Source organism: Parasteatoda tepidariorum, chromosome 5 (genome assembly GCF_043381705.1).
Source record: "Parasteatoda tepidariorum isolate YZ-2023 chromosome 5, CAS_Ptep_4.0, whole genome shotgun sequence".
Taxonomy (NCBI): domain Eukaryota; kingdom Metazoa; phylum Arthropoda; class Arachnida; order Araneae; family Theridiidae; genus Parasteatoda; species Parasteatoda tepidariorum.
The window spans coordinates 8,613,587-8,628,243 of NC_092208.1; the positions used below are offsets into that span (position 1 = coordinate 8,613,587).

At 33.0% G+C, this 14,657-nt stretch overlaps 1 protein-coding gene across 1 annotated transcript in view; it reads left to right on the plus strand.

Annotated features, from left to right (window-relative positions):
- The first annotated feature begins 991 nt into the window (after positions 1 to 991).
- The window catches only part of LOC107453978 (uncharacterized), an 88,565-nt gene continuing 74,899 nt past the window's right edge, over positions 992 to 14,657 (plus strand). Inside the window, exon 1 of the mRNA XM_016071004.3 lies at positions 992 to 1,173. Coding sequence (XP_015926490.1) covers positions 1,099 to 1,173 — 75 coding nt within the window. The 5' untranslated portion in view covers positions 992 to 1,098. The remainder of the gene's footprint in view (positions 1,174 to 14,657) is intronic.

The following is a 14,657-nucleotide window of genomic DNA, read 5'->3' on the forward strand; positions in this document are numbered from 1 at the left end:
TTGAATGAAACTGAATTAAATTGAATGGTTAAAAATAAAAGATGCTTAAATATAAATCAAAAAATGTAAGTAAATAAAAAATTTCTAAATATAAAAGTATTACATATAAATTCGTGCAAACTATGTCATTATTAAAAAAGCTACAGTGCGTCTAATAATTTGGTCTAATTACTATAATACACTAATATAATGCCTGATATAATAAATATTCTATATTTATATAATATATCATCTAATTTATCCAATCTTAGAATTTATATTATATATCGTCTAATTTAATTAATTGATACACGAACGTAAACAAGTACAAACCGGTTTCAGTCAAGTAAAAACCATAAAGGTGTATAGTATCACCTGATAATTAAGATTTTGCATAATAATTTGATCGCGGACTGTAGTTTTTAACAATACTTACACAAACTTGATTTCGTTTATACTTTACTTGTGGTTATAAATAGCAAAATATCGGAACTGTGACGCATTAACGCTTTTTCCTAAAAAAAAAAAAAAAATCTGTACATTTATGGATTGGTAATTTATTTCTCAAACTTTTCTTATATCTCCACAAACTTCAAATTTATTTATTCTTTTAAATTAATGGAATTTCCTTGATGATTTATTTGAACAATCATTTACAATTTAATTACCAGCCATGTATCCAAGAAATAATAAGAGAGGATAGATTTCTTTTAACGAACCACACACTACGCTGATGGAAATTCAATAACACACATTAGTAAGAGAAATCGAACTTCAGAAAACTCATTCCGTTCCTTTTCTTTCGAACTTAGTTTTATTCTGTATTTCTTTGGGGACACCCAAGAGTGTTTGGTCGCAAAGTGGTCCGCTTCAGAAAAGTCCGTAAAACTCTTTTGGGGACGATCGATGGGGGGTGTGGGGGAATTAGGGGGTGCTGGATGAGAAAGGGTGGCGACTTCCCCTTTATGTTCTGCGCATGCTCCTCAAAAGCATCTTTTCTCGCTGTTAGGGACGATGGGTCGTCACTTTTTCCGATGCAAGAAGTTGAAAAGGACGCTCAAGATGAAAGATCGTTTGCCCGACCCCAAAGCAGACGAGGCCATGTGACAGTCCTTCGGAATGGTCCTCATTAATCGTTGCTGCTGTTGGAACTCAGTCAGGAAGGGTAGTTTTGCCAGTGGAATTTTTACCCTGGTAAGTGCAATATTTATAATATTAAAATTATTATAAGTTTTAAAAGTTTGAAAACTTTGAATTGATTTTGAAATATTGCAGTTTCCGAAAAGAACGAAATGTTGTACTTTTAAAGTCGGAAGGAAACTGATTTTAGCTATAAATTAAGAAAGCTGAAGACTTAAGAGTAGGTTGATTAATAAAAGTTTTGCGTGTAAAATATATCAATTTTAAATTCCCTGTTAACTTAAAAAATTTCATTCTAAAAGGAATTTTGAAATACAAATATACTTTTGAGACTCAACTTTCAATTTATCTAAAAAAATTGGTGTATTTTTTTTGTTTAAAAAGGAATGTTTTTTTTTTGTTTGTACATCGACTTAAAACTATGATTGATTTTTCTATAGATGGTTGAAATTTCATAATTACAATGATAAAATATTAAAATCTTAAGAAATGTGATTCAGATAACCTTGTGGACAGTTTTATGACTTATAAATAGTTTATTATTTGAGTTATGGTAATACGTTTCATGGCCGAAATATGAAAAAGTAATACATTCTAAAAATATTCTGCAATATGTAAAAATTGCATTTATACATATTGCAGAATATTTTAAAGTTGAAATGAAACTTTTACTCATTTTAGCTATAAATTAAGAAAGATGAAGACTTAGGAGTAGGCTGATTAATAAAAGTTTTGCCATGCAAAAAATATCAATTTCTAATTCCCTGTTAACTTAAAAAATTTCATTCTAAAAGGAATTTTGAAATACAAATACGCTTTTGAGAGGCAACGTTCAATTTATCAGAAAAGTTTCGTTAAATTTTTTTGCGTAAAAAAGAATGTTTTTCTGTTTGTACATTTTTACAAAGTGATTGTCTACTCAGAACTATAATTGATCTTACTCTAGATGGTCGGAATTTTGTAATTACTGTGAAAAAAATATAAAAATGGTACGAAATGTGATTAACCTTGTGAACAGTTTTATGGCGTATAAATAGTTTATTATTTGAGTCATGTTAATACATTTCATGGCAAAATATGAAAGAGTCATACACTCTAAAAATATTCTGCAATATGTAAAAATTGCTGAAAGCATAAATTTAACATTTTCATGCAACGATAAAAAATAATTGAATAATAATTAGGAAATTAAAATGAAATTTATTTAAAAATAATTTATCACATAAGTTTACTTTTTAAGGAACATATGTAAATCAGACTCGTGTTTTTCGCATTATTTAGTACTCGAGTCTCAGGTGGTTAAATGAATTCAAAATTTAGGTAATACTGTAAAAGACAATTTTCAAAAGTCAATGTCTGAGAATTGAAATTTTTTTTTATACAGAAACATGTAGTTTCTAAAAACAATGAAATGTTTACACTTCTGCTATTTAAATGTTTTTCATTCAAATTCTTGTCTTATGATTTACCTTAACTTTAATATTTTTTTCAAATTTAATAATTAACCTCTAACATTTTATTGTCAGTAAGTTGTCCTGTCTCTTTCCGTAATTATTATTTTTTTTTACAAATTCTAGACAACGATATTTCTTATAAAACTTTAATATTATTAACAGTGTGTAAATTCAAATTCGTTAAAATAAGCATTGTTAATTATTTCAAGTTCACTACAAAATTTGTCAAGTCGGTATCAGTTAGGGTAATAAACACGAGAGTTTCATGAACCAAAATTCAGGAAATCAAATAATTCTTAAAAAAAAATATTATAATTCTATTTTATTTAGACTGAAAACCTAATAAGCTAAATTAGCCGGTGGAATAAATAACTAAAATATTTTTACGCAATCAAATATAATGTTTTTGCATTAACATACAACTAAAAAATTTTTGCATTATAAACCAATTACAGAAAATTTAAAAATAAAAGTTTTCGATGATTTATTTTCTAAATTGCCTTTTATAATTAACATGTGCTGAACTAAACTCAGCAGCACGACAGCCCATATAGGGCCAAGGCCTACTGTGCCTATCTAAGTTTTCTTGACCTTGGGCTCTGGGGTGCAGGAGCAGATGCTCCGGTCAGGTGGTCAGCCGAACGCGGAACCCCCAGTGTTCAGTTCCCAAGCATGCTTGGTACTCATTTATCGACCCACTGAAGGAATGAAAGGCTGAGTCAACCAAACTTTTATTAATCAACCGAGGATTGAACCAGGGACCTGTGGCACGACAGAGCAAAGCGCTACCGCTCAGCCACCGGGCGTCAACTAACATGTGTTATCGCTCATAAATTTCAATTATGTAAGTTTTAAAAAAAAGTGTGAATAATGCTGTGATGTCAAACATGGCATAAATTTCTAGAGAGAGGTATTTATTTATCACCAAAATTTCATTTTGATCTATTGTTTTTCATAACCTTTAAAGTAATTTAGAGTATAAAACATAATTATACACTGTTAGAATTTTCTTTATAAAATTATGGTAAAATAACTGGTAGAAGTCTGTCCATCCTATTAACCGTAAAATTTACGGTAAAAAAAACATGTTTTAACTTGACGGTTTTTAAACCATTTACAACTAGCATAGTTTGAAAACCTTAGAAACGAAATTTAACTAGACATAGCATAGGAGTTAAGCTTAAGGTAAGGGGCATTGGAGAGTTCAGGACGTTGGTAACTCGAATGTATTGAAAATAATCGAGAAAATAATGCGGTGTCAACGCTGTGACTCGAATCCCAGTTCTATCGGTCATGGGACTGCCAGATTAGTCTTCTGGGCTATAATACGTAAGCAGTTGAAAGGAACTAAGTGTCGTCATTAGGTGAGCTTAGTTGGTGTGATAAAATTCTGGTTGTTTAAGCATCTGGTTGTGTCTGGTTGGTCTGGTTGTTAGGGGAAGACAGTTAAAAAAGCTCACAGTTAACAGTGTTTTCTCACAGTTAACAGTTTGATTACCATCTTATTTAAAGGGTATTTGACTGTTTTGTTTGAATATGGCAAAATAACTATTAAATAAATTGCTATTGAACCATTTTTCCGGAGAAATTTCGAATGGTGTAAAATTTGACGGAAAAGAATTTTTTGTTTCTGAAATGCATTTTGGGGGAAAATGTTTCAGAATCTATGTTTTGGAACCGCTACATTTTCAGCTCTCTTTCTGCTGATTATTTAAAATTACCATTTTTTTTAAACTAATTTCTTATAATTTCATAGTTTTTGTAACTGAAGAAATATAAAGAAATATAATTGTGTAAAACTTTTAACGTCTTCAAGATTGTATATTTTTTCAGAGGAGCATAAAAATGAACCTAAAACTTTATTTTTTTCTGATACTTGCTTTAATTTTTGCGAGAAAATTTTTTATTAAACCAAGTTTCTTAAAACTCACAAATTTACAATTGCGTATGAAATTTATTTTAAAATTATTCACTTATTACTTATGCATTTATACTACGTATGAGTTTGGATGTGGTTGAGTTGTGTTTTGTCAAGTGAACAGTGGAGTTGCCTTAATTAATTCACATAGTTGTGCCATCTATCGTGAGAGAGGGGAAATATTTGACTTTTTGTGTTAAGCAGCTCTGTTGAGCCGCCACCTATGCAGGAATGGTAGTTATGTGTTCCCGTAGTCCCGTAGTGTAGTTATGTGTTCACTGAAAACTACTCATGTGTTGAAGAAATAGAGAAAATATTGTGATACCAATGCTAAGATTCGAATCCTTATTCAAGTGGTCATGAGACTGACTGATTAACCCTCTTGGTTAAAGTTATACCCAGCGGCGAGGAGCAGCATATGAAGTGGCTTCATTTGTTGTTCATAACACACTTATTACTATGAGATTATTAAGCATCCACTGATGGTAAGTAAAAATATAAATTCGTTATCCTTATAACATGGCTTAGCCTCCAGCTTGCAGAGAACATGCGCTCGATTCTCATTGGCTATGAGATGGGCCTAAATAGCACTGATAAAATTCTTATTGAAGAACCGTACTAGGTGAAAAAAGTCAACTAACGCTTTTTTCTCGCAGTTTAAAGTTCGACTACTATATTTGTATATGGTTATTCGACTGTTGTGGTTAAATATGATAAATAACAATTGAGTAAATTATCATTTAAATAATTTTTGAAAAAAAAGAAAATTTCTAACAGTGTATTATCCAAAGAAAGAGCAAAAGCAGCTTGGGTCGCAAGGCGATCCAAAATTTAACTGCGATATCTATTCCGGGGGCGAGCGATAGCAAGTAGAACGTGGTTGATATGTATTATGTTAAATTCTAATGCGTATAGATACAGATTGCTTGAAAAAAAAGGAAAAGGCAAGAGGACAGTCATAAGCATAAATGCTTAAAAGTGTATGCAGGTCAAAAGATTTCGTAAATAAATTTTTGTTTCAGCGAGGGCAACGAAAAGCTGAAACAAAAATGTGATTATAAGTTGGGCAGAAGTAAATGGTTAGCCGACCAGCCTGTGTAGGGGGCAGGGAATCAGAAAGGTCCTGGGTTCGAATCCCGGTCAAGGCATGGATGATTCTTTCTCTCTGTCTGTGTTCTATGTCCTTTCTCCTTTGTGTGTGAATGTGACCTGCCCTATAAACGGGTTGTGGTTGTGTGAATGGCGTGGCAAAAGTCGATTTCCTGGCCATAGATGGCGCCACTGAAAAACAAGAACAATCGCACCCCCACTGCCAAAACAGGCATACGACAAAAACAAAGTAAATGGTTTAAGGGAACTGTTCATTTGAATTACATTTTTCTTATTTTTCTTTTCTCTATGGCTACTAATTTTCATATTCTCCATAATAATTTCTCTCAATATTTATGGTTCATAGTTAACGTAAGAGAGGCTTTTTTCCATTAAATATCAAGTAGCTGCGTCCTGTTTTCATTTTCTGGTCTTTTCTTTTCTTCTTCATCTTTTTAATGAGTTTATGTTAAAATAAAGAGCTTAATACTTTGTCATAAAGTACTGAAATTTTTGATTGTTTACATAAGGAAAAAATTAGAAATATTTGTTTTAAATGTAATTGTTTCTAATATTGTGTGTTCCTCGTATCGTAATGTATACAAACTGGATCAATAGTTCTGAATCAAAAGTTTCACCGAAAGTATATGTTGTACATGTTGCATATTTTTTGTAATGTTTATTTCAAAAATAGTACTAGCATTCATACGAATCTAAACTCCAATGCATGCCTCAAATCCCATTGATAAAAAAAAAAATTCTGATTAAATTACCGTTCTGTATGGTAATGCCGAATCTGGTAAGAAAACACATTTGGTAATAAAAACAATAAAATACGTTATTTAAACTATTCATTTGGTAATTGTTTTGTTCACATGGCTACTGCTTGACAGAAATTTAAAATTATAGTTCTTATTACCTATCATTTAGTAACAGATATAAAACTTGAAAAATTTAATCAAATAAATGGTATTTATACTATGTACTAAATTATCATGATGAAATTACCAAATTTTACTAGTTTTACAAAATTGTATCACTCATTATAAAACTATATTTAATTATTAAAATTACCAAAATCATTACCAAAACGAATTGGCAAAATTGCCTATTTTGATGGAGTTTTCAATTGTCTAGAGCTAGAAATAAATAATAAATTTTACCTCATTCTGGTAGTTATGACCATAAAGTTTTTCTTAATACGTAAAAATTGTTTCTTAGTGCGAAAAAATCCTATCACGAGATCAAAAGTTATTAATTTTCCTGTTTTTTTCCCCACTGTGTGCATAGAGAGCCATAAAAAACTGGATTACTCTGAATAATGTTTGATTTGATGATCGGATCCTCATGTTTTGAGACTCAATATTATTGGTACGAAGGGGTGACCTCGAATATGCGAATTAATTAGTGCAAACGATATTTTAAGTTACGGAATCAGACACAAAAACGTACTTTTTCTGTGTAAACGTGCCTTTTTTTTTTAACGAATTTGGATTTCTGACCCCACCCACCCAATTTAGGGGTTAGCAGCAATCTAGCAAATAGGGTCCCATAGTTTGGCTTGGAGAGTGGCCTGGAGTTCGGACCCTTTAACGATAATTTTGACTTTTTGCTTCCTTCGTCATACCTCAGAACTTTTTAAGGCAATTGAAAAATATTTGCCTACAATTATAAAGTTTGCTTATCCAAAGATAATTCCATGCAAAAAAAATAATAAATTTCAGTAAATATTTATTATTATTTTATTAAATAATAGTCGAGAAAGTCGTGAATTGCAATTATTACATCCCTTTAAAGATAGTAATTTTGAATGGCAAAAAATAAAAAAATTGAGTAAAATCGGTTAAATAGTTCTGAGATATCAAAGTTTGAAAAAGAATGAAATATATCAATGAAATATTTATTCAGCATAAGAAAATCGCCTTTCATTCGCATGAAAAAAAAAAAGAAATTACTTTTCGGACAATCCAATATATGTTTCAAATTTTAACAAAAACCATCAGATTTACTAGAAATGTTCAACAGCATAGCGTTCCTTGCAGAGTTCCACCTTAAACAATCCGATTCTATTCTCTAACTGTAACTTTATGTCCTGAAAATTCTTGGCTTTAGGTCAGTTTGTCACGAGTTGCGTGCCTTGAAACCATTTCAACTGACATCTTACCAACTTATGGTGTCATCTTGAATTGACACCTTGTCATAGTTGTCGCATAGAATAAAGCAGTTGATGCTCTGAATATGTCACTTTACGTCAACATTCTAAGACTTCTTGCCTTGTTCGCTCGTTTATTCTTTTTCAACTATTGTTGTTGGGATTTAATAGCTGAAGGTATTGACGTTCAAAACCTAATCATATCATATTTGGCGATTAATATAATTGCGTTTGGCAACTACTGATAGAGCGTTTAACTTCCAATAATATTGGCGCTTAAAAATTATTGATGCTACCATTTGTCAACTACATTAAAGATTAATGACTAGGGACGTCTTTTTTGAATAATTAATATTAGTGTTTAAGAACCAATAATTTTGACGAGAAAAGCTATAGTTTTTAAAATTTAGCAGTTAGTGATATTAACATTTAACAACAAATTTTATTGACGTATAGTAAGTAATATTAATGGCACTCAAAAACTAATGTAGCGTTTAACGTCTAATTATATTGATGTTACTAGTAGTTATTATGTTAAGAATGTTATACGATAACGATATTAACGATATTATACATATTTAACAATAATAATACATACATAACGATAACTATATTATTCATACATGATAATATCGTTTATCATCCAATGACATAATGACATTTTATTCTAACTTCTAATGATGTTTACGTTAATAATTAGTGATGTTGACTTTTAATAAATAATGTTATTTATGCTAAATGAATAATGGTGCTAGGTGCTGGAGTAGTACAATTGGTGTTTGACAGTTAATAATACGGAAGTTTAAAAATTAATTATATTTATGTATAGCAAATGAATGCATTAAAGTTTGAAAATAAGCGAGAATAGCGTTTAACATCTAATGTTGACCTTAACGTTTTACATCTAATGTTATTAATTAACATCATTGATGTAAAGATTCGACAGTAGAACTTAACACCTTCATCAAAATAATTTAGCAATAAATAAATATTATACATTTACATAAGAATTGTTAATAGATAACGAGTCACAGCCTGTGACAATACAAAAACAATATGTTAACAATGTAGCAAACAATGTTTAACAACTAGTAATATTTACGTTTAATGACTAATAGTAATTATGTTATGGAACTTATTTAGGACGTAAGATACATATGATATCATTTATCAGCCAATGACATAATGATATTTTATTTTAACTACTAATTATGTTTACGTTAATGACTAATGATATTGGCGTTTAATAAATAATGTTACTGACGTTAAGCAAATAATAATGCTAGTTGCTAGAGTTTAACTACTAGTGTCATTAGCTTTTAACAATTATTGATCTAGACGTTTTTTAATTAGTACAAAAAACACTAAAGTTTAATAATTAATTATATTCATTTTCAGCAAATGAATACATCAAAGTTTTGAAAAGCGGTTAACAACTAGTAACATTATTGTTTTAAATCTAATGCTGTAAATTAACATCGTTGATGTTAATATTCCGCAATAGAACTAAAAACTTTCGTCAAAATAACTTACAAATAACTAATAGTGCTAGAGTTTGTCAAATAATGACATTGGCTTTTAAGAACTATTGACATACAACCAGTTATACTACTGTCTGCTCAGAAAAAACGTTCTCACACTACTGAATACTGGGTTGCTTCCTGTAATTAAAATAAAAAGCGTATTTTAAGGAATGGAATCACTGACCCGAACCGAAATTTATTTTAAATGTTTGTAAGAGTTTATAAGACACCCGCTCTTGTAAGAGTTTCACCATAATCACCGACATTGCTCCCCGAAACTGAAACACCTGTAAGAGTTTTACCCTATAAACACCGACATTGCTCCAGACAACTGCCGCAGAAACTGAAACACTTGTAAGAGTTTTACCCTGTAACCATAATTACTGACATTGCTCCAGACAATTGCCGCAAAAACAACACTTGTAAGAGTTTTACCCTGTAACCATAATCTCCGACACGGCTCCAAGCAACTGTCGCAGAAACTGAAACACTTGTAAGAGTTTTACCCTGTAACCATAATCACCGACATTGTTCCAGACAACTGCCGCAGAATCTACATAGAATTAATAGTTCTAGTTCATTTACGTCGCACTAGAGCTGCACAATGGACTATTGGCGACGGTCTGGGAAACATCCCTGAGGTTGATCCGAAGACATGCAATCACAATTTCAGTCCTCTGCAGAGGGGATGGCATCCCCACTTCAGTAGCTCGACGACCTGCACACGAAGTCGAGCACTTTACGGTAGAACAGTTTAACTAGGACCCATACCGCACACCCTCGGTCCCTACGCAGGCTGATCCAAGTGGTCACCCACCTGCACACTGACCGCAGTCAGTGATGCTTGACTTCGGTGATCTGCTGGGAACCGCGTCTTAACGATCAATCCACTGCGGGACGTATTAATAGAAATATCTCCCCATGCTCATTTCATAACGTACTGAAATCGGATCATATTGTTGACTCTACTGTCAAGACTTTTAAGAAAGTAAGGCTGACAAAAGCAAGAGAAATAATGAAGCAGAGCAGTGTCATTATTGGATGTAATTAGCGTGGTTTAATGAATTAATAAGTATATTTTTAGTTCTCTCTTCTTCCAATTACAGAATTTTTTTTAAATAAATTATTGGTGATTCTGCTAGTCTAAATCCAGACCTATCGGCAAATATTCAATTTTGATAGCATGTACCCGCAAGCTAAATAACCTAATAGAATAACATCTACAGACCTTTGAGTTATTCATTTTTTGGAGAAAAAAATAAGGTCATATTGTCTCTGCAAAACTGTCGGACAATTGTTTGCAGTATACGACAACTCTCATAACAATAAAAACAAACAGAAGTCTTCCTCCATTTGAGAGCTAAACATATAGTTTGTCTAAAGTAAGAACTCCCCTAGTCATTCGTCTGGACCCGTAGTGGGGACTATGGTTACGAATTATTATTATTTTAAGTAGGGGTGTATTAATTAAGTAGGGGTAACTGTTTAATACAGGTTTCGGTTCGAGTCAGCGAGAGAAAGGAAATCTTTTCCTTCGATCTACTGTGTTAGGTCTATAGTGAAGAGACGCTACCCTCCCAGAGGAAATGTGCTATTCTTGTCTCCATAGCAGCAGACGGCCTCAGGCTTTGTGGCAGGGGGAGTTCCTACAATAGACAAACTATACTATTATCGTAGCTACGTTTTTGAAATCTTAGACACCAATTTTTTATCGTGAGGGAGAGAGATTGTTCCAGAAAAAAAATTCTCACCGGAGAAAATAAGATCATCTCCGACTCCACTTATAATTTTTAATAATCAGGTCAGCGTAATATGTTTTCCTTTATAGAGAAATGAGTAGCAGAAGGAAAATATGTGCTGTCGAGCACCTAAAGAAGAATCCTATGATATTATCTTTTTAAGCTATATTTCAAGATAAATATATTGAAATCCATATTTAAAATTATGAATTAATTTACAATCGCCTAAGAGTAAATAGTTAATTTTATTTTAATTATAAGATTTGTGTCAAACTGTGTTAACAGACGCATGCATTTAAAAATAGGATTACAAATTTGTAAAACACCATAAGAAATTAACTTTCTGCACTGTTACTGTTGTTGTCTTCGGTCATTATGGCAAAGGGAGAGCGATTGTTCTTGTTTTTCAGTGGCGCCATCTATTGCCGAGATTTCAACTTGCACCACACCCATACGTCAACTTGCACCACACCCATACCCGTTGATACGCGGACGCATTCCTACATCCATTCATTCATACACCGATCGTAATTTTGGTCTGAGCCAGAGAACAATCGATCTCCAATTCAGTACCCCTAGAGGTTTTATTTGTAATGGGAATATAGAGGAACTTGTGACCCGACAGATTTATCGTGCACCAATCACCATTTCGCCAAATCTCTGTAAATACACTTAAGCATGCTGTGATCTATGAGCTGAATAGTCTTTTTCTAATTAAATATTTGTTTATCGACAGGAGATAACAAAGTCTTGTCGTAATCTTTGGGATTTCTGCAGCAAAAGGGGGCAAAGGCCCCTTAATTAATACTAAAATAAAAATAGTTCTGACTTAAAAATTATTTGAAAAGACGAGCATTTAAAGTTACTGTAAAATCATCAAATCAATATTGCATTATACTAAAATTACATTTAAATGTTATCATTACAATGCCTTACAGTGCGAGCCGCGTTGGATCAGGGCATACAGTGTTCGCATATTCCAATGAGGAGACCCGGGTTCGAATCCCAGCGATAACTCGTCAATACGAACTCCGCCTCCGGCTTGGTGGTAGAGGGATCATGGGTTAGATTCCCCTTGCCGTCAGGCTAACCATGGGATGTTTTCGTGGTTTTCCTCACCGTATAACGCAAATGCGGGTTAGTTCCATCAGAAAAGTCTTCCACGAAAGCAAATTTCATCCAATACCTGATCCAGGAATTCTCTTGCCTTCTAGATTGGGTTCACAATCACAAGGATTATCCGAACGAACTAATTATAAACAATTTAAAAACGTTTTCAACTTCTGAATAGTTTACATTTAATAAAAAATGTATTTAAATCAATTTGAAAATGTAGCTTTTTTTCTTTTCTTACCGTTTAAACTCATGGGAATTTGAATTTACCCTCTTTTAATAATTCAGAAATGCATTTATTAATGCATCAAGTCATAGACTTTACCTTTTTAGAGAAGATTTTAGAGAGTTTACTTTCTTCTCTAAATTCTTTATCTAAATTTTAGAGAAAAATCTGCGCACCTGCTACCTGAAAGTGCAATGTTCTAGGGAAGGGAAAAGCAGACAAATCTTTATTCAGGGAACGATACTGACCTTATTTTTTGAATTCCTTAAATGGGAATAAAATGTTTTGTTTAACAGCCTTCCTAACCTTAAAAAGCTTTTACTACCTTAAAAAATACCTTTTTTTCAGGGATCCCTTTTTTTAAAGGTAATGCACCAATGAAAAATCCATTCTTTAAGCAAAAATATATTTTTTTGAATTATATGGACGAACTTGGCACTATTTCAAAATATTATTTCTAAAAAAATCAAAAGCATAGTATAATTATATTCCTAGAGATAATTTGAATGCTGATTTTGTTGTCTATAATTTTTAAAAACGGTAAAAAAAAGAATTAAATAGTATATTATATAGAGCATTTATCAAAAAAAAATCATAATCAGTTAGACATAAAGATAGATTATTACACATAGGCAAAATGAGTGTTGTTTTGGGTTTGATGGCACGCGCACCTCATTTGGACGTCATCAATCTTTTCAAATGTGTTCAAGAGTAATAGTAGACAGTGATTGCTGCTGTTTGATATTTTTTTTAGAATTCTTTTTCACACTTTTAATTTCTTTCTTTGCATTTAGTTGGTGAGTTTATTTTTGATATATGGGACCAAAGAGATCCCATAAATTCTTTTTGAGTTGTGAATGAAAGAGAATTTCATCATTTGAACGATATTTTTGTTCTTATTGTTTTGATTAAGAATCGGAAACTCTAAGCTACAGTTCAAACTGGATCGTTTTCAATACCTATCCAGGTGAATATCACAAATAAAGAGGGTAAAAAACTTGGACAACAGCCGTTTTGTAAATAGGTAACGTGTGATGGCCTTTCAGCGATTGATATTTACAGATAATATGTCGATTTTAAGGTAAATAATTTGCATTTAAAAATCCTTTTATACAAAACTAATGAAGTATTATGCAAGTAATATTCAGACAATTAAAATGTTAAAAAAATAACATTCAAACATAAGATTCCTAAGATTCCTTTCTACATATATATACACTCAAGAGCCAAAACATTATGACCATCCCTAAATTTTGCAATGAACTCTCCTGGATGACGTGAAAGGCACGTGATCAGGTCGAAGTGCTATTGAACTGTTGCTGGAGAGTTTGAAGAATCATTCCTTCACTTACTTCTGCGTGTGATGGGAAAGGCAGTGGATCTAACCAACTTTTATAGAGGGCAGATTGTAATGTCTCGAAGACTCGGAACAAATATTTCCGAAACTGCAAAACTCGTGGGTTGTTCGTGATCTACAGTTGTTAGTTGACGACATAGTGCTAGACGTCCACACGCTATCAAAGTCTCGCTTGGTGAAGCAAAACCAGAGTCAGACAGTGGCTCAGCTGACAACCCAAAACAATGCAGGGTCAAGCAGAAAAGTATCAGAGCACACTGTTCAAAAGACACTGTTGGATATGAGGCTACGCAGCAAACGTCCCACTTGTGTGCCTTTGCTGACCAAGCGTCATCGCCAACTACGCCTGCGCTGGGCCTGGGAACATCGCGACTGGTCCATGGATCAGTGGGAGAGAGTTGCCTGGCCAGATGAATCAAAGTTTGTCATTCATCACGCCGATGGCAGTGTCAGGATACGCCGTCTTCCAGGCGATCAGTTGCTCCCTCAATGTACAGTAGGTCATACACAGGCTGGTGGTGGCGGTATTATTTTTTGGGGGACGTTCTCTTGGGCGTATTTGGGACCTGTGGCTGTGGTAAAGCAGATCATGAATGCTACAGGGTGTCTGAACATCATTGCTGACCAGTTGCACCCTTACATGGCCTCTGTTTTTCCAGCTGGAAATGGAATTTTCTAACAGGACAACGCCCCGTGTTACAAGGCTCAAATCGTATTGGAGTGGTTCCAGGAACATGATACTGAATTCCAGTTAATGTCCTGGCCGCCTAACTCACCGGATATCAATATGATAGAACACATTTGGGATCTCATGGAATGGCAGCTCAGAGTTCAAAGACCACTAAGTCGCAATATCTCGGATTTGCGTGACCGTTGCTTAAACATCTGGTACAATCTGTCTCCGGCCATCTACCACGGACTTGTGGCATCCATGCCAAGACGGGTTGCAGCTGTGTATATATATGTT